A 25,537-nucleotide genomic window follows, 5' to 3' on the forward strand; every position below is an offset into this window, starting at 1 on the left:
CTAGATGTTGGACGATAAGCAATGTGTAATTTTCTCTTCACACCCAACATCTTCCACATCTTCGCCATTACCTCACTTACAAAGTGTGATCCACGATCTGAATCAATCCTTAACGGTAACCCAAATCTGGAAAATACATGGTTAATCAACAAAAATGCACAGGTCTCGGCTGTGTTATTGCGGGCCGGTAGACACTCTACCCATTTTGTAAACACACAAGTGACGGTTAACATGTATTTATTTCCTCGGGATGACCGGGTAACAGGACCAATAAAATCGATTTGGATGTCAGACCATGGTAATGAAAAACCTTTCTTCTGAAGTGGAGCACGATGTTTAGGACCTTGCGGTTGAAATTGCGCACATACCAAACAACCTTGACAATAACTTTGGACATCCTTTAACATATGAGGCCAGTAGGCATAATCACGTAGTGACTCATATGTAATCTTTTCTCCACGATGACCAGCTGTAGGTGCATCATGGGCATGCTGTAACATTAAACCTCTAAATGTAGTAGGAACTACCCACTGCTGAATACCATTTTTAGAGGTTCTCATTAATAACCCATCCTGAATACTAAATTGGGATTTGGATTTCATAAGTAATCGGAGGTCTTCTTTTTGGGTATAATTATCCTCCGATATGGGATTATTATTAGGATCCTCAATATGTTTATAGAAGATTCCCAATATAAGATCTTCCTTCTGGCTTTTAATCAGATCCTCACTAGAAGATTCTTGGCTCCACTGAACTATACTATTTTCAGTTTGGGCCTTAGTTTGTTGTCTAGTGATAGCGTCAATGGGAATCATCTCTAGTAAATGATCTATATTCACATGATCACCACTTATGGCTCCTTGTTTAGCTAGTTTATCAGCTAGGTCATTACCCTCTTTATCTTTATTTTGGGTTTTGGAATGACCTTTAGTCTTTTTCCAATAAATGGTTAGATCATTATGTCGGACTAGCTCATCTATGGCACAAAACAACTTGGCGTGTTTCACTGGTTTGTTATTGGACCGTAACATATGACTCCTCTTCCATGTGGGCATATATTCTACAAAACTGTTCCGCACATAATTTGAATCGGTAACTATGACGAATTCCTTTATATTGTGCTCTATAGCAATTTTAACGGTTTGGTAGACAGCTGCTAATTCGGCTACCTGGCTACTCTTAGCACCAATACTATAACCTATTGAAATACTCGGGCACCCATCTATCCACGTAATTCCAATTCCTGCCACTAGTTTTCTTTCATCCCCTACAATGGCATGGTAAGCACAACCATCTATGTACGCACAGGGGAGTAGAGAGCAATAGTCGTCTTCATACACTTTGTAAGGGGAAGATTTTTGTTCCTCTAGAAAATCATCTATCAGTTCTTCCGTTTGAGAATTAGCAGCGCAATTATGCAATTCAGCAAGTCCTTGGGCTACTGGACACTTTTTATTTTGCTTATACTGAACTTCCAACGGCCATCCTTGTAAAGACAAGGTCCAAGCAGTGATCCTGCTGTTAGACAAGTTACCATCCCTAATTTTATCACTCTGTAGATATTGTAGGGGTTGATGGGCCGTTTCAACAATGATTTTCTCACCCTGTACAAAACTTCTAAAGTTTTGAAGCGCCCAGACTGTGGCTAGTAAAGCTTTTTCACAGTTGCTAAACTTTATTTCTACTGGTGACAGTGATTTACTTGCATAAGCTATAACTTTATGCAATTTATCTTGTTTTTGGCATAAGACAGCACTAATACTAAGATTTGTAAAACCAGTTTCCAGATAAAAGGGTTTACCCCCCTCGGGATAAGCTAGACATGGGGCTTGGGTGAGTCTCCTTTTAAGCTCAGACATAGCTTGTTCCTGATCCTCCCCCCATGTCCAGGGTACACCTTTCTTTAACAATGTCAGCAATGGTTTACTAATCTCAGCATAGTTATCAATGAATTTACGGGAGTAATTCATCATACCCAGAAATGATCTTAATTCACTAATGTTGGTAGGCATTTTAGATTTCATAACAGCCTCCACCTTTTTCTTCTGGGGATTCAGGCCTTCACAGGTAACCTCATGTCCAAGGAAATTTACCTTAGTTCGACACCACTGGGCTTTCTGTAAAGAAATTTTCACACCTGCCTCTTTCAACTGATTCAGTACATGCCTAATTTCTTGAATATGCTGGTCAAATGAAGTACTTTTCATCAAAATGTCATCTACATAAGTTAAATTTCCTCTTTCTGTGGCATCAGGCATAGCCTTATGTAAAAATACAGCAAATTCATGACCTGAATTTATGTACCCAAACGGTAGTCTAGTCCAGGCAAACTGTTCTTTACCAAAAGTAAAGGCTAATTTGTATTGATCTTCAGGGCTTACTTTGATGGTCCAATATCCCTGAGCGCAATCTAAGGTGGTAAAGATCCTAGCGCCTTGCATTTGTACCAAGCATTGGTCTATATACGGCACGGGCCACCCGGACATATATACACGTTTATTTAGCTGACGAAGATCAGCACATAAACGCCATTGACCATTCGGTTTAAGAATTCCAAGAATAGGATTGTTATAAGAACTGTGCACTGGTCTTATAATACCTCTCTCCTTGAGATTTTGGATTATTTCCGCTAGCGAGTCGTAACAAGCTAGTGGAAGACGATATTGCTTGATATAAACGGGAGGTGCCTCAGGATCAGTCTGGATCCTGGCCATGTGTATGTCAGTCAGACCACAATCAAAGGAATCTTTAGCAAAGATATCCTTGAATTCTAAGAGAACTTCCTTTAGTTGTTGTCGCTCTGGGTCATTGGAGCATCCATCAGCTAATGAAATTTGTTGCTGGACCATTTCCATAAACCCTGGAAAAACTTCTGGTTGACCTATTTCATAGGTTTCCTCCAACCTGTCAGTGAGGTCATGATTTGACTTACCTGCTTTTTCAGCAAACTCATGATATTCCTGGGCTTCCTGCTCATTGATTGTATGATCAAAGGTAAGAGAGGATTCCTCTACCTTACAGGTACCTTCTTCAAGATTAAAAGGATATACTGAACTAATGGTGAACAATCCTTCAGGAGAAGAATAAAATGTTTGTTCAACCAATTGTTCTTCTGTTAGATACGATTCAGGTATTAGGCCAATAATTATATTCTGAAACCCAAAAGTATAATAATCTGAATCTAATGCCATACCAATGATAGTGTCTTTAGACAAATGCACTTCATTTGGCATACCATTATTCACAATTATTTGGGTTTTAAAGGTTTGTAAATTCACCATAGGGGTATGATTTACTGAAATACCTAATTGTTGCATTCTGTTTGATAGGCATATCAATGCATCACCATTCTTTAATTTTTGGCCTTTTGACACCTGAATGGGTAACAGGAAATTATTAGTACCTGGAGGGATGATTATATCTCGTGGCACTAATACACTGACTGCATAGGGCAGTATCTGGGATGACTTGTGTGCTTCATGTTCATCCATAAAACCTTCAGGATTCCCTTTTAATCTTGTCCACAATGTGGAATTCACTATATCCACATGGATAGCAAAACGATGTAAAATATCGTTGCCAATGTACATAGGATATCTGGGTTCATCAAGCACCAGGAATAAATGAGTAGCCGATTTTCCTGCAATAGAAATGGTTAATATACATTTTGCAATTATATTATGATCATCAGAATCATTATCTAAGTCATGTATCCAATTATCTTGTGGATTTGGATATCGAATCACTTTAGAATTGGCCACTTGATTTAGTAGATCCCTACTAATATAACTGTTTTCATGGCGCAAATCCAATTTAGCCCTCTTAGTTCTTCCTAAGTCATTCACCTGTACTGGGAAGAACATCTCATCATCCACCTTTTCCATTCCCACTAGGAATTGTTCGTGACCATTAAACCCAATAGGGTCAGTAGTTTCTGGGTGTAGGTGGATTGTAAGAACATCCCCTTCCAAACAGACATCTTTTACTCGTTCAGGAGACACACATATGGTGTTATCTTCCTGTTCACCTATAGTGGAATTTGGAGTGATTTGCAGGAAAGAGACATCAGGGACTTGGCTATTTCGGAAATGTACCTCAATGGAATCAGGCCTTTCCTCTATCACATGGCAGTTACGCCTATTGTGATAGGATTGTGATTGTTCATAATTAATGGGCATCCTCACTTGAGACCATATCACCTTATTAATAAAATCAATAATTGGACTTAATCTTTTCAGGAAATCGATGCCAATAATTAATCTATCAATGGGCATATCCACGATCAATGTAGGATGGCTAATTACTTTGTTTCCTACTTTAAAATCCAGCCAAGCTTTACCTAAAACCTTGAGGGCATTGCCTGAGACACTTACCAGGTTAGCATTAAAACTTTTTAACTTATACCTGTTAGAAGATACATCCTGCAATTGTTGGAAGTATTTTACAGATAATAAAGTTGCTTGGCTACCTGTATCTATCAAGGCTATTGGCGAGAAATTATCAAATAATTCAACTTTCATATAATATCTATTATCTATTTCCTGTATGGAACAAAGATATTTGGCATGATTATTGAAATGGTTTTCCTGCTCAGCAGTTAGACTTGTCCTCAACTCCTCCTCCTTCCTTTTATGAGCAGGATCGCATGTCTTCTTCTGTGCAGCTGAAGACTTTGTGTGCTGTAAGACAGAACAAACAGGTTTCCCCTCCCCCTTGCCATGTGGCTTTGTAAGGGTTAAATTCCTTTTAAAGGGAAAGACAATTATATTAGATTGCTCCACTTTACATACATTTAAGTCATCAACCTCTGCAACATTTGACATACTTACCTGCTTCTCCCCCTTTATATTTGGGGAGGATTCTCTACAGGAGGGGTTACCCCTAAAAAAGGATTTTTAGGGTTAGCAGTGATTGTTTTAGACAATTCCTCCATCCGCTGCATCAACATACCAAACTGATCTTGGATTTGATCCATTCGATCATATAGGTTACTTCTCTTTCTCCCATAACCTTTGGGAGATTGATTTTGGTACCGATATGATTGTGATCTCCCAGAACCATCTGACTCAGAACCACTTTGAGCCCTTTCTGGCCTACGTTGATATCCCCTATAATAATTATTCTGATATCTTTGAAAAGGAGGGAACCGTCTATTTCTAAACTCCTTCTGGTGGTTTGGGTTCTTTTCAGCAACATTTGGACCCTTATTCCCATCTGGCCTAGGCTGAATTTTATTTGGTTCGGAAGGTCTAGGAGTTTTTAACACATCAGCATAACTTCTTTTAGGGCTTTCAAATTTTCCCTGATCTCTTTTTATGTGAGTTTCTGCTATTTCCTCACTCGCTTTTTTAAATTTTCTATCAGGAGACTCATCACAATTTTGTATTGCAGCGTACAGAGTTATACTCTCAGTGAGTAACCAATCCAGAGTCTTTCTGGGATGGTAATCCCTGGCCAAAATAAATTTTATTTTATTGGGCAAAGCGTCATAAAATAACTGGATAAATTCACTACCTTCAAAATTGGGATCTTTTTCAGATAAACTATAGGCATTTTTGAGGACTGACAAAAATTCCCTGGGACTTTGATTATGTCTACATTTCAGGGTAAATAAGGCCCTCCTTGCAGCAGTAGTGGACTTATAGGGACCAAATTCAGTTTTTATTTCTGCGACCACATCTGACCAAGAATCCCTACCCATATCTCTAAGGGAATTAAAGAAATACCGGTGTTTTGGTTCGAAAACCCAGGTAATAAATTCAAGTTTCTGTATGTCCTTTTCTAAATGTAAAGTTTTCATGGCCTCCTCATATATTTCCAAATGACTTATTATGGAGGGTGAACCCTTTTTTGCAAATTGACCCACAGTTTCCTTGAGAAATTTGATCACTTTAGTAGTGTCTATCATGGGTTGATAAGATCTCTGTACTGAACTTTTAGAGGACCTAGGAGGTGAAATCGGTCTTAATTTAGGAAGAGAATGTTCTCTCAGAGCCAATAATTCTTCTCCATTAAAGGGGTTGTCATATTTACTTTCTGCATCTAATTCCCCCCTGGAATATTTTACCTGCACTCTATTAGAATCCTTAGGCTGTCTGAATTGAAGAGGGTCAAGATCCCGGTTATCTAACTCTGTTTGTAAATTTCTATTGTCCTTATACAACTTTTTACATTCCTCATCTAGATCCACCATAGACAATTGACATTTAGACAATTCATTAGTAGCCTGACTTAATTTCCATTCCAGAGTCCTAATAACTTCTTGCTGTTGACTGTCTCTGTCATTATATTCTGATAATTTAGCAGACCATTGTGCTAATTCACCAGAAACCATGGCCGCCTTATTTTCCATTTCAGATAAATCTTTTTGAAATTTATCAATTTCATATGCCTGTTCAACATTTTTATATTTTGCTTTTTCTAATTGCTTTGCTATTTCAATAACTAAATATACAAATTCAGGCCAAGATTGAAGGATTAATGAATCCTTATCTTTCTTATGTTTAGCTTGGGAAATGTGACAGAGATAATCAGCAAATCGGGATTTATCAGACCAGATATCATCTGCATATTCTACAGCTCTCTTTTCCAATTCAAACCTCCAATCCTTTAACTCTCTCTTAATATCCAACCTGTCATGCATATGACCCAACACAATATATTCAATTAATTCTTGAGTCTTTCTATCATGCATATCAGTCTTTACCACTGCAGCAGCAGCCTGCATGCCTTGGCTAGCCTCGCCATTGTTATCAGACATTTTTTTACTTGTTGCACTACAAGTACCACAATAACTTTATCAAATATATATTTTGCACCCCAAAATTTTGTTTCTATTACAAGCAGATCTCGGTAGGGACCTCCAATTTAATGTCGGAATATTTATGCTGTCTCCGATTGACAGTCTATATGATTTATGTGAATAAATTAAAATCGGTAATAAAGGAGATTCTAACTTATTATCATAAATATCAAGCTAAAACAAGCTCGTGATCTGCGTTGAATTGAAGACAAAACCCAGTTACAGACAAAATATATATGTAATTTATTAATACAATTTATAGTGCAAAATAATATATATAATAAAATTGGCGGTAATAAAATTCACTCAATGATATGCAAAATAGTGGTAAAGACAAAAATAATTGAGAACATATATATATATATATATACACAATTATGCCTTCTTATAATAATACCCCTCACTTATTTTAAAAGTCAATTTAATACTTGATTTCTCTCAGCCGACAAATGTCCGATTAAACCCAAATCTGGTTTATCTTTTATCTATATAAATATATATATATTATCAACCATACTGGTCTAGAACTGAATTCAGTTCCTTGGAGATAATACCGTGTTTTCACTAGTATATTTTTAATCTCCCTGTATTGGATTAATTTTCAGGATGATGCTGCAGGTACACCCCAATCTTATTCCAAAACAGATACTATACACAAAGTATGGTTAATTGAATATATCTATAGATATGTATTATATTAATTAATTATCCTATAAAATATAGGTAAGGTTATACTATACCAAAATGTCAGCTAGCAGAAATCAGTTTCAATGGTTCTAAGATGGCTGCCTCCAATGACTGGCAAGATGGTCAAGATGATGTTCAGAGAGAGAGCTCGATCGATCCTTCTGTCAGCCCATACCATCTTTTTATCCTCTCTTAGAAAGGGCTTGGCCAAGTTTTATCATTAACTAGTGACCTCACTTTATAATTAATAGAACCTCCCTCTAGGGAAAAATATACCCTAGATCTTTGTTACCCTAACACTAGATGGCACTAGTATTCCATACAAAAATCAAAGCATTAATTTATTTCTCTTTTTCATATACTAGCAATAAAATTTAATCTAAGGTTTCAGACGAAACCTTGAGAAGATCTTTAAGAGACAATGAGTTTTATACTTGGTCAACTAACTTGTGTATCCTTAAGTCTTTTGACCAAACTTGATTAAATCAAGATAAATAGGGCTATCTCAATTTATTGTTCGTGGAGGAGACAGGGTTTGTTCATGATCACCTGTGTCCACATTTTTCCATTCCAGGAAATAAATAATTAATTTGTGTGTTCCATTGAGACAGATTCTAAACATGACAGAGGAGTTTATACCTCATTTCTAATCTTACAATTGAATATATCTATGAGGACTATACTCTTATATATATATACTATATATTCAGCACACCTATTAAAATTGATTATATAAAATCAATCTACTCTTATATTGATTAATATAAAAACCCCAAAGAAAGATTAGAGTCTTTCTATTCACTAAAATCATCAGAATTCAAATACATTGTCTTATCTAGGCCATGACATCTCATTAGACCTTGGGACATCTCCTTCTCACAAAACAGACTTAGGTAAACACTTTGGTATATATCGTAAACCTTAGGTTAGCAATTTCAGAGTAAAGGAAAAAAAAATCACTCTGTCTTTTAATAAGACAAAATGGTTGTCCCTTAGGCTCATGTCCATACACTTATATAGGCCTTATAATTATGGACTTTATTCATACCCAATAGTTCTGACATAGTGCTATATATTCTTAATCGCAAATATTCTAGATTTTATTTTCATCAGTAACCTCCCTTCTTGCTTGTGGGCCAATCGGAAGGCCTAGCAACCAATAGGAAAGTTGCCTACCCTTTTAATATATAAGAAACTTCCCAGCAGCCATTTTCTGCAGTTTTTTTGCAGTTCTGATAGAGAGAGGAGTGACATTGCTGTGCTCTGTGCTTTTATCTGGATCCTATTCCATATCCATTTACATTAGATAGTTAGCTCAGATATATAATACAGATAGTGGGAGATAGTCAGTGTAGGTCAGATAGTGATATAGTGTAGCTGATAGGTTCCAGTGTAGGGTGTTAGGTAGTGTGATAGGAATTACTGTTTCTCTGCTGTCCATACATACACTACGTGCAGAATTATTAGGCAAATGAGTATTTTGACCACATCATCCTCTTTATGCATGTTGTCTTACTCCAAGCTGTATAGGCTCGAAAGCCTACTACCAATTAAGCATATTAGGTGATGTGCATCTCTGTAATGAGAAGGGGTGTGGTCTAATGACATCAACACCCTATATCAGGTGTGCATAATTATTAGGCAACTTCCTTTCCTTTGGCAAAATGGGTCAAAAGAAGGACTTGACAGGCTCAGAAAAGTCAAAAATAGTGAGATATCTTGCAGAGGGATGCAGCACTCTTAAAATTGCAAAGCTTCTGAAGCGTGATCATCGAACAATCAAGCGTTTCATTCAAAATAGTCAACAGGGTCGCAAGAAGCGTGTGGAAAAACCAATGCGCAAAATAACTGCCCATGAACTGAGAAAAGTCAAGCGTGCAGCTGCCAAGATGCCACTTGCCACCAGTTTGGCCATATTTCAGAGCTGCAACATCACTGGAGTGCCCAAAAGCACAAGGTGTGCAATACTCAGAGACATGGCCAAGGTAAGAAAGGCTGAAAGACGACCACCACTGAACAAGACACACAAGCTGAAATGTCAAGACTGGGCCAAGAAATATCTCAAGACTGATTTTTCTAAGGTTTTATGGACTGATGAAATGAGAGTGAGTCATGATGGGCCAGATGGCTGGATTGGTAAAGGGCAGAGAGCTCCAGTCTGACTCAGACGCCAGCAAGGTGGAGGTGGAGTACTGGTTTGGGCTGGTATCATCAAAGATGAGCTTGTGGGGCCTTTTTGGGTTGAGGATGGAGTCAAGCTCAACTCCCAGTCCTACTGCCAGTTTCTGGAAGATACCTTCTTCAAGCAGTGGTACAGGAAGAAGTCTGCAAGGTAAGAAAAACATGATTTTCATGCAGGACAATGCTCCATCACACGCGTCCAAGTACTCCACAACGTGGCTGGCAAGAAAGGGTATAAAAGAAGAAAATCTAATGACATGGCCTCCTTGTTCACCTGATCTGAACCCCATTGAGAACCTGTGGTCCATCATCAAATGTGAGATTTACAAGGAGGGAAAACAGTACACCTCTCTGAACAGTGTCTGGGAGGCTGTGGTTGCTGCTGCACGCAATGTTGATGGTGAACAGATCAAAACACTGACAGAATCCATGGATAGCAGGCTTTTGAGTGTCCTTGCAAAGAAAGGTGGCTATATTGGTCACTGATTTGTTTTTGTTTTGTTTTTGAATGTCAGAAATGTATATTTGTGAATGTTGAGATGTTATATTGGTTTCACTGGTAAAAATAAATAATTGAAATGGGTATATATTTGTTTTTTGTTAAGTTGCCTAATAATTATGTACAGTAATAGTCACCTGCACACACAGATATCCCCCTAAAATAGCTAAAACTAAAAACAAACTAAAAACTACTTCCAAAAATATTCAGCTTTGATATTAATGAGTTTTTTGGGTTCATTGAGAACATGGTTGTTGTTCAATAATAAAATTAATCCTCAAAAATACAACTTGCCTAATAATTCTGCACTCCCTGTATATGCTACAGACATAGTGCTGTGATGTCCCAACAATACTTAGTGTACCAATCAGTAATATCTACTCAGACCTGATAAAATGTGAAGTTGCATGTATTGAGCAAAAAATATGCGCATCATTAGTGCCTATTTGAAAAATCGTTAAAATAATGACTGGAGATCACGAATTCTAGAATTTGCTAATTTATTGTGAATATTATGTGAAAAATTCACAAAATATTGTGAGAACTAATATTGCAGGACAAATGACGAGGCAGCACTTCCAGCTTTCAGTGGCAGGGTGAAGACCCCAAAACAACTTTAATCCAGCAACGTTTCGGCCTACTCAATGAAGCCTTTATCAAGCTAATATTGCCTATGCCGCTCATCACTGTGGAACATTGTTACTGTTCAGCGACACCTGCATAAATATGGTCTTCATGGAAGAGTCATCAAAAGAAAACATCTTCTGTGTCCTTACTACAAAATTCAGTGTCAGAAGTTAGCAAAAGAACATCTAAACAAGCCTGATGCATTTTGGAAACAAGTCCTGTGGACCAATAAGGTTAAAATAGAACTGTTTGGCTACAATGAGCAGAGGTACAGTTGGAGAAAAAGGGCACAAAATTTCATAAACAAACACTTTTCCAACCATTAAGAATGAGGGTTGATCAATCATGCTTTGGGGTTGTGTTACAGCCAATTACACGGGAAACATTTCACAGGTAGAGGGAAGAAAGGAGTCAATGAAATTCCAGCCAATTCTGGAAGTAAAAATAACACCAACTGTAAAAAAGGCTGAAGTTGAAAAGAGGATGTCTTCCACAAGTGGATATTGATCCTAAAGATACCTAAACATCCACAATAGACTACCTCAAAAGGGGCAAGCTTAAGATGTTACCATGGCCCTCACAATCCCCTGATATGAACAGAAAAATCTATGGATAGACTTCAAAAGAGCAATGCATGCAAGATGTCCTGGGAATCTCACAGAACTGGAAGACTTACAAGAATGAATAGATGAAAATCTCCCAAACAAGAATTGAAAGACTTTTGGCTGGCTACAAAAAGCATTTATAAGCTGTTATACTTGCCAAAGGGGGTGCTGCTAGGTACTAACTATGCAGGGTGCCCAAAGTTTTGCTTCGGGCCTTCTACCTTTTTTTGTTACTTTGAAAATATAAAAGATTTAAAAAAAAAAACGTTGTCTCTTAAAATACAAAGGGATTGTGTCCTCTTAACCTTTATGCCTTTTTATCTATAACTTCCTTAAGTGTTCACAATAACAGTCATTTTGATCAGGGGTGCCCAAGCTTCTGCATACCATTGTAAGTAGTATAACACATCTTTTGTATGTGGATTTAACCTTTGGTTAAAATATGCAAAACTGTCATATATTTTGTGTTAATTGCAGTCAACTGAGAAGGGAAATAGGAATGATGAGTTGGCTATGGTAATTCTACATTTTAATATCATGGAGCTATCTTAGACAAGCCTTCAAGGAATTGTCCAAGATAAAAATTTTTTAAAAAAAATCTGTTAATCCTAACAATTGCTTAAAGTAAAAAAAAAAATTTTTATACTCACCCCCTTCTCTGGTAAGCCATTCCACTGCTTGTTTACAAACTCCAGTGAGGACTCCAGTGAGGACTTGCGTGCCAGTATACAACACATGACTGCTGCTGCCAGTGACTGCCTTCTACAGTCTATCACTGAGGTCACATGCTGTACAACTTCATGTCACTGTGCTCGTGACAGGGTCAGTGATGTGCCCAGTAACGTACAGACATATGGAATGTCACCCTTGCAGCCAATCACTGTCCTCAGCGGTAGACCACTGTGGACATTGATTGGTTGCAGCGGTCACATGCCATATACTGGCACATACCTGCAACAGTTTGTAAGCAAGCAGTGGCAGGAGGACCGGACAAAGGCCGAAAAACGGTACTGGTAAAATGGGTGAACATTATTTTTTATATATTAATCAATTGTGCAGCTTGTCTTTTAATTATCTTGGGCGACCCCTTTAAAGGTACTTTACTATAATGTTAGGATCCACTGCAGGGTTACACTGTGCAAAATGTGCATACTAATAAATAAGTTCACAGTAGGCCAGTTCATTATTACTTGCAGGTGAACATATTTCTCATTAACAAATAAATAATATTGTTGTGGGAATTCCATTCCAGCTCACTTTTGGAGGCATGCCTTTGTCTGGAAAGCCAAGCTCAAGCAACAGAAGAAATTTCAAGGGCTGTATGGAAAGCATTAAGTATAATTCACTTAATATCACTGACCTTGCCAGGAGGAAGAAGATGAATTCCTATAATGTGGTATGTTAGGAACATACGTCCTTGCCCTTAGTATGTACAGTATGATGAACTATGTAGTTGTTTACCTATTAGACATGGACATAAGTTAGCTATCTTGGCTATATAAGGAACATATACAGTATATAAGGATCAGTATACTCTGCTGCTGTATACTGAGCATTGATTTTAACTAGAAGCTAGAAATTGCAGTGTGGTGACATTTGTTTTTTGTTTTTGTGTTTTCTATAGTGAACTCTATTTTTTTATTGCATTTTCTTTATTACCGGTTTCTACAGTCTTCTGACATGCATAGCAGGACTAAACTTGGTGTGCTACAACCCAACAGCCCATGCAGTTACACAGCCCCCAGCAATTACATGATCAATAGGTCAGGAGCAGGAAGCAGCAATGCCACTTCCTGATCTGTATACACAGCTCTTATTGTACACTGTGTATGCAGCAAGGGAGAAGGGAGGGTAAAAACAGATCTACCTTCTCAGTGGGGAGACAGTTTTTAATGGCAACCAGATTCCAGCTCCTAAAGGTCCATGATCTCCACATAATCAGAAGTATCTTTGCAAAGATAAATGTTGATAATCTGGATGTTTGAAGTTGGAACTAGTTACAGGGTAAAAATATAAATAAATCATGTTTTATTGTTTCTGGTAGGAATCTACAGGGAATTATGGTGCATGAAATGTAAAGGCAGATAATATTATGTACAGGTTCAGACTACCAAATTATTCAGAACTAGCTTTTCTTTCCATTTTTTTTATACACAAAAAGTTTGTCAAAATTGGAATAAGTGACAGAGACCATCTTCATTTAGGTCTTGATAAGATTCCTTTTCTGATGTCAGTGGCAATTTTGCTTTGAGCTAAATGCCTGATAAAACCTGAAGCACACTAGTTGCTACATATAGGGTATAACCATATCACATATTTGTTGTAGAAATGTATGAATCTTTACATCCATTTTGCAACATGACCCGGCTTCGCACGGGTATACTGCCACTCTTTTATTTAATGTTTTTGCGGTTAAAAGATATCCACAGTGTTCCCCATAAATGTGACCTCTACAGCACACCTCCCCATTAACAGCGACCTCCAAAGCAGACCACCCCCTTAACTTTGACCTCCACAGAACCCTGCCTCCTTAACCTCCATAGTGCCCTTTACACTGAACTACACAGTTGCCTACCCCTTAAAAGTGACCTTCAAAGTCACCTACCCCCTTAACAGTCACCCCAAAATGACCTGTCCCCTTAAAAGTACCCTTTACAGCACCACACCATCTTAACAATGACCTGAAAAGTGACCCGTCCACTTAACAGTGACCTCCCTGCCACCAGCCCCCTTAACAGTGACCTCTACAGCACCTTGCACCTTAACATTGACCTCCATAGTACCCCACCACCTTAACTGTGACCCCCCCACTGCACCACCCTCCCTTAATATAAGACCTCCACAGCACCCTGTATCCTTAATATGAGACCTCCACAGTACCCTGCCCACTTAAAATGTTACAACCAGATCACAATGTTCCTTAACAGTGACCTCTACACCACCACGCTCTCCTAATAGTGAACTATAACAATAAAGAAAAATGGCTGAGTTGTTATGGAAACCTGGTGTAACTGTGTATGCCAAGACCTGCAAGCTGAAGAACCTGCGAGCTGCTATTAGATAATAAGGGTCATTTGACTGAGCGATTGGCAGTTAGAATGTGAGTGAAGCTGCAAGCTCCTATTAGCTAATACATTTCTGTTTTTGGGGGGGTATCTCAGGAAAAGTCCTAGGGATCTGAAACGCGGTCTAAAGACTTCCCGGACACCTGATGTAGCTATGTGCCAAATTTGGTGCAGATCAATTCAGTTGTTTGGCCATGCATAAAGAACAGACAGACAACAGAAAGACAGAAATAAATGTTATATTATACAAGCAGAAGGACCCGGCTTTGCATAGGTATATTTCATCAATTTCATTTAATGTTTCTGTGTGTTGTTAAAAGATAATGACAATATCCCCCATAACAGTGACCTCTACAGCACCCTACCCCTTTAACAGTGAACTCCACAGTTCCCCACCCCGTAACATTGACCCCCCCCCCCGACAGTGCCCCACCACTTTAAAATTGGACCTCCACAGCAGCCCATCCCCTTAACTTTGACCTTCACAGCAGCCCACCCCTTTAACAGTGAGTTTCACAGCACCCTACTCCCTTGACAGTGACCTCTTCAGGGGCCCACCCCCCTAACAATGACCTTCACAGTACCCTGCTGCCTTAACAATGACCTCACAGTACCCTAAAGCCTTAACAGTGACCTCCACAGCAATTGCCCCTTTAATAGTGGCCCCTGCCCCCTTAACAGTGACCTCCACAGTGTCTGCCTCTTTGACACTGACCTCCACAGTGCCCACCCCTTTAACAGTGACCTCCACAGCACCTGCCCCTTTAACAGTGACCTCCACAGTGCCCACCCTTTTAACAGTGACCTCCACAGTACCCACCACTTTAACAGTGACTTCCACAGTGCCCGCCCCTTTAACAGTCACCTCCATAGTGCCCACCCCTTTAAAAGTGATCTTCACAGTGCCTGCCCCATTAACAGTGACCTCCAAGTCGCAAAATATCCACCCAAGATGGATGCATGTAGCAGCGCAGTTGTGCCCTATGTGTCATCCTGTAGCCCTAGCCTAAAGCCGACCTACAGCAGTGAAGAAAAATGGCTGGGTTGTTATGGAAACCTGGAGTAAAACTGTGTGCATGGCAGTTGGGATTTGAAGAGAAGGACTTACAGACGTGGACAAAATTGTTGGTACCCTTTGGTCAATGAAAGAAAAAGTCACAATGGTCACAGAAATAACTTTAATCTGACAAAAGTAATAATAAATTAAAATTCTATAAATGTTAACCAATGAAAGTCAGACATTGTTTTTCAACCATGCTTCAACAGAATTATGTAAAAAAATAAACTCATGAAACAGGCATGGACAAAAATGATGGTACCCCTAACTTAATATTTTGTTGCGCAACCTTTTGAGGCAATCACTGCAATCAAACGCTTCCTGTAACTGTCAATGAGACATCTGCACCTCTCAGCAGGTATTTTGGCCCACTCCTCATGAGCAAACTGCTCCAGTTGTGTCCGGTTTGAAGGGTGCCTTTTCCAGACTGCATGTTTCAGCTCCTTCCAAAGATGCTCAATAGGATTGAGGTCAGGGCTCATAGAAGGCCACTTTAGAATAGTCCAATTTTTTCCTCTTAGCCATTCTTGGGTGTTTTTAGCGGTGTGTTTTGGGTCATTGTCCTGTTGCAAGACCCATGACCTGCGACTGAGACCAAGCTTTCTGACACTGGCTAGTACATTTCTCTCTAGAATTCCTTGATAGTCTTGAGATTTCATTGTACCCTGCACAGATTCAAGACACCCTGTGCCAGACGCAGCAAAGCAGCCCCAGAACATAACAGAGCCTCCTCCATGTTTCACAGTAGGGACAGTGTTCTTTTCTTGATATGCTTCATTTTTTCGTCTGTGAACATACAGCTGATGTGCCTTGGCAAAAACTTCGATTTTTGTCTCATCTGTCCACAGGACATTCTCCCAGAAGCTTTGTGGCTTGTCAACATGTAGTTTGGCATATTCCAGTCTTGCTTTTTTATGATTCGTTTTCAACAATGGTGTCCTCCTTGGTCGTCTCCCATGTAGTCCACTTTGGCTCAAACAACGACGGATGGTGCGATCTGACACTGATGTTCCTTGAGCATGAAGTTCACCTTGAATCTCTTTAGAAGTCTTTCTAGGCTCTTTTGTTACCATTCGGATTATCCGTCTCTTAGATTTGTCATCAATTTTCCTCCTGCGGCCACGTCCAGGGAGGTTGGCTACAGTCCCATGGATCTTAAACTTATGAATAATATGTGCAACTGTACTCACAGGAACATCTAGTTGCTTGGAGATGGTCTTATAGCCTTTACCTTTAACATGCTTGTCTATAATTTTCTTTCTGATCTCTTGAGACAGCTCTTTCCTTTGCTTCCTCTGGTCCATGTCGAGTGTGGTACACACCATATCACCAAACAACACAGTGATTACCTGGAGCCATATATATAGGCCCAATGGCTGATTACAAGGTTGTAGACACCTGTGATGCTAATTAGTGGACACACCTTGAATTAACATGTCCCTTTGGTCACATTATGTTCTGTGTTTTCTAGGGGTACCATCATTTTTGTCCATGCCTGTTTCATGAGTTTATTTTTTTACATAATTCTGTTGAAGCATGGTTGAAAAACAATGTCTGACTTTCATTGGTTAACATTTATAGAATTTTAATTTATTATTACTTTTGTCAGATTAAAGTTATTTCTGTGACCATTGTGACTTTTTCTTTCATTGACCAAAGGGTACCAACAATTTTGTCCACGTCTGTATAGGCTTGTATTGGCTAATGAAGGTAATTTTTTGGGAATATTTGAGGAACGGTACGTCCTAGGGAGCTGAGACATGGTCTAAAACCTTCCCGGACACATGATGTACCCATGTGCCAAATTTGGTGAAGATTGGTTCAGTCGTTTGGTCAGACAGACAGATGTCCAGACAGACAGACAGAAACTCATATATATATATATATATATATATATATATACACGAGATATATTGTGGGGAATTGCTCTGGTAGTTAGAATAAGCGGGCACAGTACAGAGGCAAATTACAAGTTCGCAATTCAAACTTCAGTGTTTATTCACACAAAAACAAAACGTCACTTTTGCAGTGTTGGTGATACTTAAAACCCAATGGCAAGTTAATATAACAAAAGTCACCTTGGTGGCAGTTCTGCCTCAGAAAGTTCAAATACAGGCTTTAGACTGCCTGTTCCCCTGACACATGGGTCTCTGCTCTCCAGCCCAGCACAGGCCTCAGATCCCAGCACACAGAACTCCTGAGCTACACGTCAGACGGAAGTAATTCTTCCCACCTGGCAGTGCTGGCTGGCCGGCCTGGAACATGGGGAGAAGTCACCCACCCAGCACTTTGACTATTCCCAGTAAGAGCCATCACGGATCAGATATTATAGCCATGCTAAGTACCAAGGTGTCAAACAGCAACTGCTGCTGACACATGAAAACTGGCTCTTACTCCACAGAGGCCAGAATGATTCCTTGTACCTTCTTAATATATATATATATATATATATATATATATATATATACACAGTACAGACCAAAAGTTTGGACACACCTTCTCATTCAAAGAGTTTTCTTTATTTTCATGACTATGAAAATTGTAGATTCAAACTAAAGGTATTAAAACTATGAATTAACACATGTGGAATTATATACATAACAAAAAAAATTGTGAAACAACTGAAAATATGTCATATTCTAGGTTCTTCAAAGTAGCCGCCTTTTGCTTTGATTACTGCTTTGCACACTCTTGGCATTCTCTTGATGAGCTTCAAGAGGTAGTCACCTGAAATGGTCTTCCAACAGTTTTGAAGGAGTTCCCAGAGATGCTTAGCACTTATTGGCCCTTTTGCCTTCACTCTGCGGTCGAGCTCACCCCAAATCATCTCGATTGGGTTCAGGTCCGGTGACTGTGGAGGCCAGGTCATCTGGCGCAGCACCCCATCACTCTCCTTCATGGTCAAATAGCCCTTACACAGCCTGGAGGTGTGTTTGGGGGTCATTGTCCTGTTGAAAAATAAATGATGGTGAAACTAAATGCAAACCGGATGGAATAGCATGCTGCTGCAAGATGCTGTGGTAGCCATGCTGGTTCAGTATGCCTTCAATTTTGAATAAATCCCCAACAGTGTCACCAGCAAAGCACCCCCACATCATCACACCTCATCCTCCATGCTTCACGGTGGGAACCAGGCATGTAGAGTCCATCCGTTCACCTTTTCTGCATTGCACAAAGACACAGTGGTTGGAACCAAAGATCTCAAATTTTGACTCATCAGACCAAAGCACAGATTTCCACTGGTCTAATGTCCATTCCTTGTGTTCTTTAGCCTAAACAAGTCTCTTCTGCTTGTTGCCTGTCCTTAGCAGTGGTTTTCTAGCATATTTTTTTTACCATGAAGGCCTGATTCACACAGTCTCCTCTTAACAGTTGTTCTAGAGATGTGTCTGCTGCTAAAATCTGTGTGGCATTGACCTGGTCTCTAATCTGAGCTGCTGTTAACATGCGATTTCTGAGGCTGGTGACTCGTATGAACTTTTCCTCCGCAGCAGAGGTGACTCTTGGTCTTCCTTTTCTGGAGCGGTCCGCATGTGAGCCAGTTTCTTTGTAGCGCTTGATGGTTTTTGTGACTGCACTTGGGGACACTTTAAAGTTTTCCTAATTTTTCGGACTAACTGACCTTCATTTCTTAAAGTAATGATGGCCACTCATTTTTCTTTACTTAGCTGCTTTTTTCTTGCCATAATACAAATTCTAACAGTCTATTCAGTAGGACTATCAGCTGTGTATCCACCTGACTTCTCCACAACGCAACTGATGGTCCCAACCCCATTTATAAGACAAGAAATTCCACTTATTAAACCTGACAGGGCATACCTGTGAAGTGAAAACCATTTCAGGTGACTACCTCTTGAAGCTCATCAAGAGAATGCCAAGAGTGTGCAAAGCAGTAATCAAAGCAAAAGGTGGCTACTTTGAAGAACCTAGAATATGACATATTTTCAGTTGTTTCACACTTTTTTGTTATGTATATAATTCCACATGTGTTAATTCATAGTTTTGATGCCTTCGGTGTGAATCTACAATTTTCATAGTCATGAAAATAAAGAAAATTCTTTGAATGAGAGGGTGTGTCCAAACTTTTGGTCTGTACTGAATATATATATATATATATATATATAAATACATTGATCCCTCAAGATACAATGGCTTCATGATATAATATTTTCAACATACAATGGTCTTTTCTCACCCATCGTAAGTTGAAACCAGAGTCAACATACAATGTCTCAGACTCAGTATAAAAATAAGACGGGATGTCCAGCTTTCCAAAAAAGACGTTGTTCTTTATTCCAAAATAGCACATGATAAAAAGCAATCCAACACGGCAAGCAGGTCTACATGTTTCGGATGCTCTAATACTGATCCTTATTCATGACACATTAGTTGCTGAATGGCTACATACTTAAATAGCTGAACTTCCTAGCACTCGCAGATGGTTTGGATTAGCAGGAGTGGACACACAAATTGGGTTCCGCCTACTATCCAAATGCCATGTGAGTATAAAGGCAAAGATACATATAGAAATAAAAAGTTGGATATGTCAAAAAACACATACATCTGAGCAAAGATCAGTAATGCAGGATTAAATCATGTTTGCGATTTAACCCTGCTGTGACCCGGGATCCCATACAAAAAATCCAGTAGGATTCCCTGTTAAGGAGCTTTCTCTTATAGTCACCACCTCTAGCAGGAGGATTAACCCTTTCTAGGGCCTGTACCTGAAAACCTGCGGTATCTCCCTGATGATAGACCGCAAAATGTAGACTGGCCGCTGAAACATTTCTTTCTTTGGTATGTGGGATGTCTGAAAGGTGTTGAATATAGACATATTACAAAATATGTCTATATTCAATGATTTAATAGCAGAAGAATTCAAAAATCATATAAAAAGACAACTTATTGGACTTAATGAATAATGACATAATGTTTTATTTTTGCATGTCCATACATGTATACTATCACTTTTACAATCTATTTTTAATAAATCTATATATTTTTTAATTTCCAGGACAATTTAAGTTTTACCTGTGCTGAATCGCATGCCGTTCCTGTCTTTTTCAATGCTACAAGCTACCTGGAAGTTCATGGACGAGAAGAGGAAGATGTGTTGTCCCTCAGCTTTTACTTCCGAACTTGGAATACAAATGGTCTCCTGCTTTTCACTATTTTTTCAGATGAAATTGGAAGCATTGAAATAGACCTAACAGAAGGCAAAGTTTTTGTGCACATAAACATTACAAAGTTAAAAAAAAATCGTATTGATATTTCTTCTGGTAAGTAGTTATGATTCACATTAAACACTGCTTTCTAAATTCTAGATACATACTGTATGAAATCCTTGCTATGACTTTGAGATTCATGGCTCATAAGGGTTTAACATTTCCCCTGGATAGTCTTCTTTCTACTAAGGACTATGCAAATGAAACAAATCTTTTACATGGATCACTTGCTTCATAATCATTTAGGCAACATTTCATCGAAAGTGAATCCTATATCTGTAGGCTACAAGATAATTTACAAAGAGATTCTTCAATGCAAAGATAAGAGAGGAGTGAATTTCCTAAAATGTATTTCTGGTATGATTCGCCCAAATCGGCCAAGAAATTTGATTATGCTATCGTGATTTTCTTTGAGACACTCTGTCTCCTAGTTGTCTTTATCAGCTTGTATCCCTTTGATCATGTGTGTAGGTATGTACAATGCATTTGGAAAATCTTCAGGCCATTTCACATTTTTCACATTTTGTTATGTTGCAGTCTTGTGCTAAATAAAAAAAAAAAAAAGTTTTCCCAATCATTCTGCACTCAATACCACATAATGAGTAATTGAAATAGAATTTTAGAAATGGCTGATAATTTATTAAAAAGGAAATGATAGATTCAGGCCCTGTGCCACAACACCTACAATTTTGCTCTGGGAGCACCCTTTCCTCTTGTTCATCTTTAAGATGTTTCTATAACATGATTGAGGCAGAGATCTTGGGAAGGGTACAAAAAATGTCTACTGCTCTGAAAGTTCGCAAGAGTACATTAGCCTCCATAATTCTTAAATGGAAGAAGTTTGCAACAAATATGACTCTTCCTGGAGCTGGCCACCCCTCCAATATAAGTAATTAGGGTAAAAGGATCTTGGTAAGAGATCATTAACCCAATGATCACTCTGGCAAAGCTCTAAAAAATATGTGTGAAGATGGGAGAAACTTCCCGTCATTGAACCCCTCAGATGCCACGTTCATTGCAGGCATCATATTAAAACATTTTAGTGTTAACTAACAAAAGATCATACTATTTGATGGCGAAGAGGCCTCTGCGACCATCTTGCTTGGAGATCCAGCGCAAAATCTCATCACGTACATCACTGCTCACAACATTTCGCATGGGATCTTCAAGCAAGATGGCTTTTTACAGGAATTTCAGGGAAAATCGATTTGTTTCCATGAAGAGATTTGGCTTTGCAGCAAATCCAATTTTCCTGAAATGTGGGTCTAAGTCCACTTCGCGAACTTCGATTCACTCAACACGAATGATAGCATCATAGTCAAGGAGACGGAGGCTGTAATCTCTGTTAATGGTGCTTCAACAAACACAGGAGTAAAAGGTCTGAATACTTATGTCAATGCCATATTATTTTGTTTTTCCTTTTCAATACATTAGAAAAGCTGAACATTCAGTTTTCACTTTGTCATTATGTTATTATGGGATATTGAGTGCTGAATGATAGGGAAAAACTAATATATATATATATTTTTATTTTATTTTAGCACAAGGCCACAATATAACAAAATGTGAAAAAAGTTAAATAGTTTAAAGACTTTCTAATGCATTGTATCATACAAAGTAACATAGTTTGTAAGGCCGAAAAAAGACATCTGCCCATCCAGTTCAGCCTGTTATCCTGCAAGTTGATCCAGAGGAAGGCAAAAGAAACCCTGTGAGGCAGAAGCCAATTTTCCTCAATTAAGGGGAAATAAAAATTCCTTCCCGACTCCAATCAGCCAATCAGAATAACTCCCTGGATCAACGGATCATAAATTAAAATTCATATCATATTGTATTTTTTAAGCAAGTGAAAAAAATGAAAAGTTAAAAAGAAATGATAGTTTTAGCATTGTGTATTGTTTCCTGAATGGTACAGAACAGTTGTTTGCTGAATGCAATATTTCATATTAAATATATTCAAATGAGTTAACTCAGAACAGAGCTGTCTCAAGAGAACTACAAAGTTTTGTTGTGCAAATTAGAAAGGTAGCTTTGCAGTAATATTTTACTCAGATGACAAAATTTTATGGGCCTTTAGCTCTTTTTCCTGCAATTTCCTTTTTTTCACAAATCAAAAATTGAATTATTTTGCCTTGAGCTTATTTTCCTCCTCTTAGTTAACATTTCATTGTTAATCCTGAGGCTCAAGGCCCCCATCTTTCTATATGTCCTGTCAGCTGCAAGGTATTAGAATTGTGAGATACGGATATCTTTTTGTCACATAAATCTGCATCCGATAAATCTATCTGCTGCCACAAGGCAGCTTTGAGCCCTTGGGAAACTTTTGTGAGTGTCATATTGTCATAAGGAAATCAGTTCATATATATATCATACCGTAGGTGAAGGTAAATTTCCATAAGAGTAAAATTAATATTTAATAAAAATACAGAATTCTAGAGTAGAACGTGTTTAATTACACTATTTTATTATGTGTTTCCTATCAGGTTGGGGGTGCTACATTAAACTGTATTTCTGTATGCAGCTCTAATGAGTACAAAAAAAAAATATGCAAATCATTTTGCAGAAGTTTTACATGCAATTTTTTTATTTTCCAAAATATAACAATACACGGTACATATTGAGTATTCAGAGCGTCTAACATGACACAGCAGATAATAAAGAGGTCATACAATCTGGATGTACACAAGGCAATGAAAATGTTATTCCACACAGCATTTCCGTAATCTGTATATATGTATATATTACTATATCCTGATGAGGTCGACCATCGTTAGCCAAACTCTACGTATTTAGAAAGAGTTTTACACGGTCTAAAGGATTGAAAAATTATCTGTTTATTGCATCCCACCAATAGACCGGACTATAATAGGAATATCAGTTTGCCTTCATAAGGCATTGGGAACATGATCTAGGACAAGATCTCCCTCTTTCCAAATTACCAGACATACTTCTATCTCCACATATTGCATCCCGATGTGTCCGCATGCAAGAAAACGGATACAAACTCCTGACTAGATGATATAAAACTCCAGACACAACCTGCCTCTTTTCTGTCTCAGCCTCTGATAGATGTTGGAGATGCCTAAGCAATAGAGGATCCTTCTTCCATATCTGGTGGGAATGTCCTACTATAATAAATTGGTGGAAGGAAATATTCCGACTAAGCAACCAGATATGCCGTACCTCAGTGCCAATATCACCCCTCAAATCCCTACTCAACATATATGATGCAAATGACCCACAATCCCCCCCCCCTTTCTGTTTAGACAACTACTTATCGCAGCACGCCTATTGGTCCCGAAACACTGGCTATCCACTACTGGAACAATGGAAGCAGAAAGTAGACCAATTGTATTGCTTTTAAGAACTATCTTCATGGGAAGCCAGAAACCACCAGAATTTTTTTAACCAGTGGCAACTAACATGCAATTTTTGAGCCAAAGTCAAAAGTGGGTTCCAAAGGAATGGAAAATATTAAGACATTTGGCTAAAATAAAGCTGCATCAAAAACTACAATAGCACATGTTACTTTCATCACTAACACAATAGGACGATAATACTTTAGAGAATATGGTTATGATTGGAATTTCTTCCTTAACAAGAGGGGACAGTGCCATAATACACTTGCATAGGACTTCCATCCTCTACCACTTAGCATTCTGTAACACAGTCAGTAGAACACATGCTCAACTCAAGTTTTCCTCTTATCCTTGAAATGCATTAATACATTGGAAATCTGGTGCTACCATTCCCCCTGTGTCCACTGGCACTAGAAGCACTGATTGGACAATGCTAGACTGTGCAGAGACTTATGTCCAATTGGTAGCACCCAGTTTTCATTTCATTCATAAATATCTAGGAGGAAAAACAGAGAAACATCACAATGCAGAGTTTTAAAGGGCATCTGTCTTTAGATTTGTATCTATGAAAATGTCTGTTCTGTTGTATGTACGCTTGGTAGCTGAAGGCATCTATGTTGGTCCCATGTTCATATGTGCCTGCATTGCTGAGAAAAATGATGTTGTAATATATGCAAATGAGCCTCTAGGAGCAACAGGGGTGTTGCCTTTATACCTAGAGGCTCCTTGCTCCTCCTGCTTTCTCTGTCAGACCCTCCCTTTCTTTCCATGCAGGGACCTGGCCCTGTTAATCATGAAGGAGATGCTGGCAGAAGAAGCAGGAACAAGGGTTCAAAGAGCAGCTTGGTCCTACTTTTTCTGCACTTAACTGCTTATTTTTCTTACAGAAAAGAACACAAAATGGGCAAATCACCATTTTTTGTCACTTTACCTTCTAAAAAAATTGAATAAAAGGTGATCAAAATGTCACACACACTTCAACATGATATCACTGAAAGTATAGACTGACTGCAAAAAAAAAGAGCACTCACACAGTTCCATACACATACCTACAAAAATGTTTTTTATATTTTTTCAGTATTAAAATGCAAGAAAAATCATACAATTGTGGTTATGTTATAGTCATACACATCCAGAAAATTATTTACTGTGGTGGAATTCCTTTTTTTTTTTTTCCAATTCCATCCCATTTGGAATTTTGTTTACAGCTCTCCACTATACCATATGTAATATTAAATGGCACCATTAGAAATTACAACTTACCCTCATATGACTATGTGAATGGAAAAATAAAAAAGTTATGGCTCTGGGAAGGCAGTGAGTAAAAAATAAAAATGAAAAAATGAAAAATTGCAGGGTCCTCTAAAAGTTAAACATTTCTATTTACCTACTGATACCACTAAAGGGTGCTCCATTCAGATTGATTAAGT

General features: G+C 38.4%; 1 protein-coding gene across 1 annotated transcript in view; it reads left to right on the forward strand.

The window, feature by feature from the left end:
* The window catches only part of CNTNAP2 (contactin associated protein 2), a 2,163,381-nt gene that overhangs the window by 1,042,340 nt on the left and 1,095,504 nt on the right, over positions 1–25,537 (forward strand). The window contains exons 7-8 of the mRNA XM_044295439.1: positions 12,654–12,797; positions 20,538–20,802. Of these exons, the coding sequence (XP_044151374.1) occupies positions 12,654–12,797; positions 20,538–20,802 (409 nt within the window). The remainder of the gene's footprint in view (positions 1–12,653; positions 12,798–20,537; positions 20,803–25,537) is intronic.

This window comes from Bufo gargarizans, chromosome 5 (assembly GCF_014858855.1).
Source record: "Bufo gargarizans isolate SCDJY-AF-19 chromosome 5, ASM1485885v1, whole genome shotgun sequence".
NCBI lineage: Eukaryota > Metazoa > Chordata > Amphibia > Anura > Bufonidae > Bufo > Bufo gargarizans.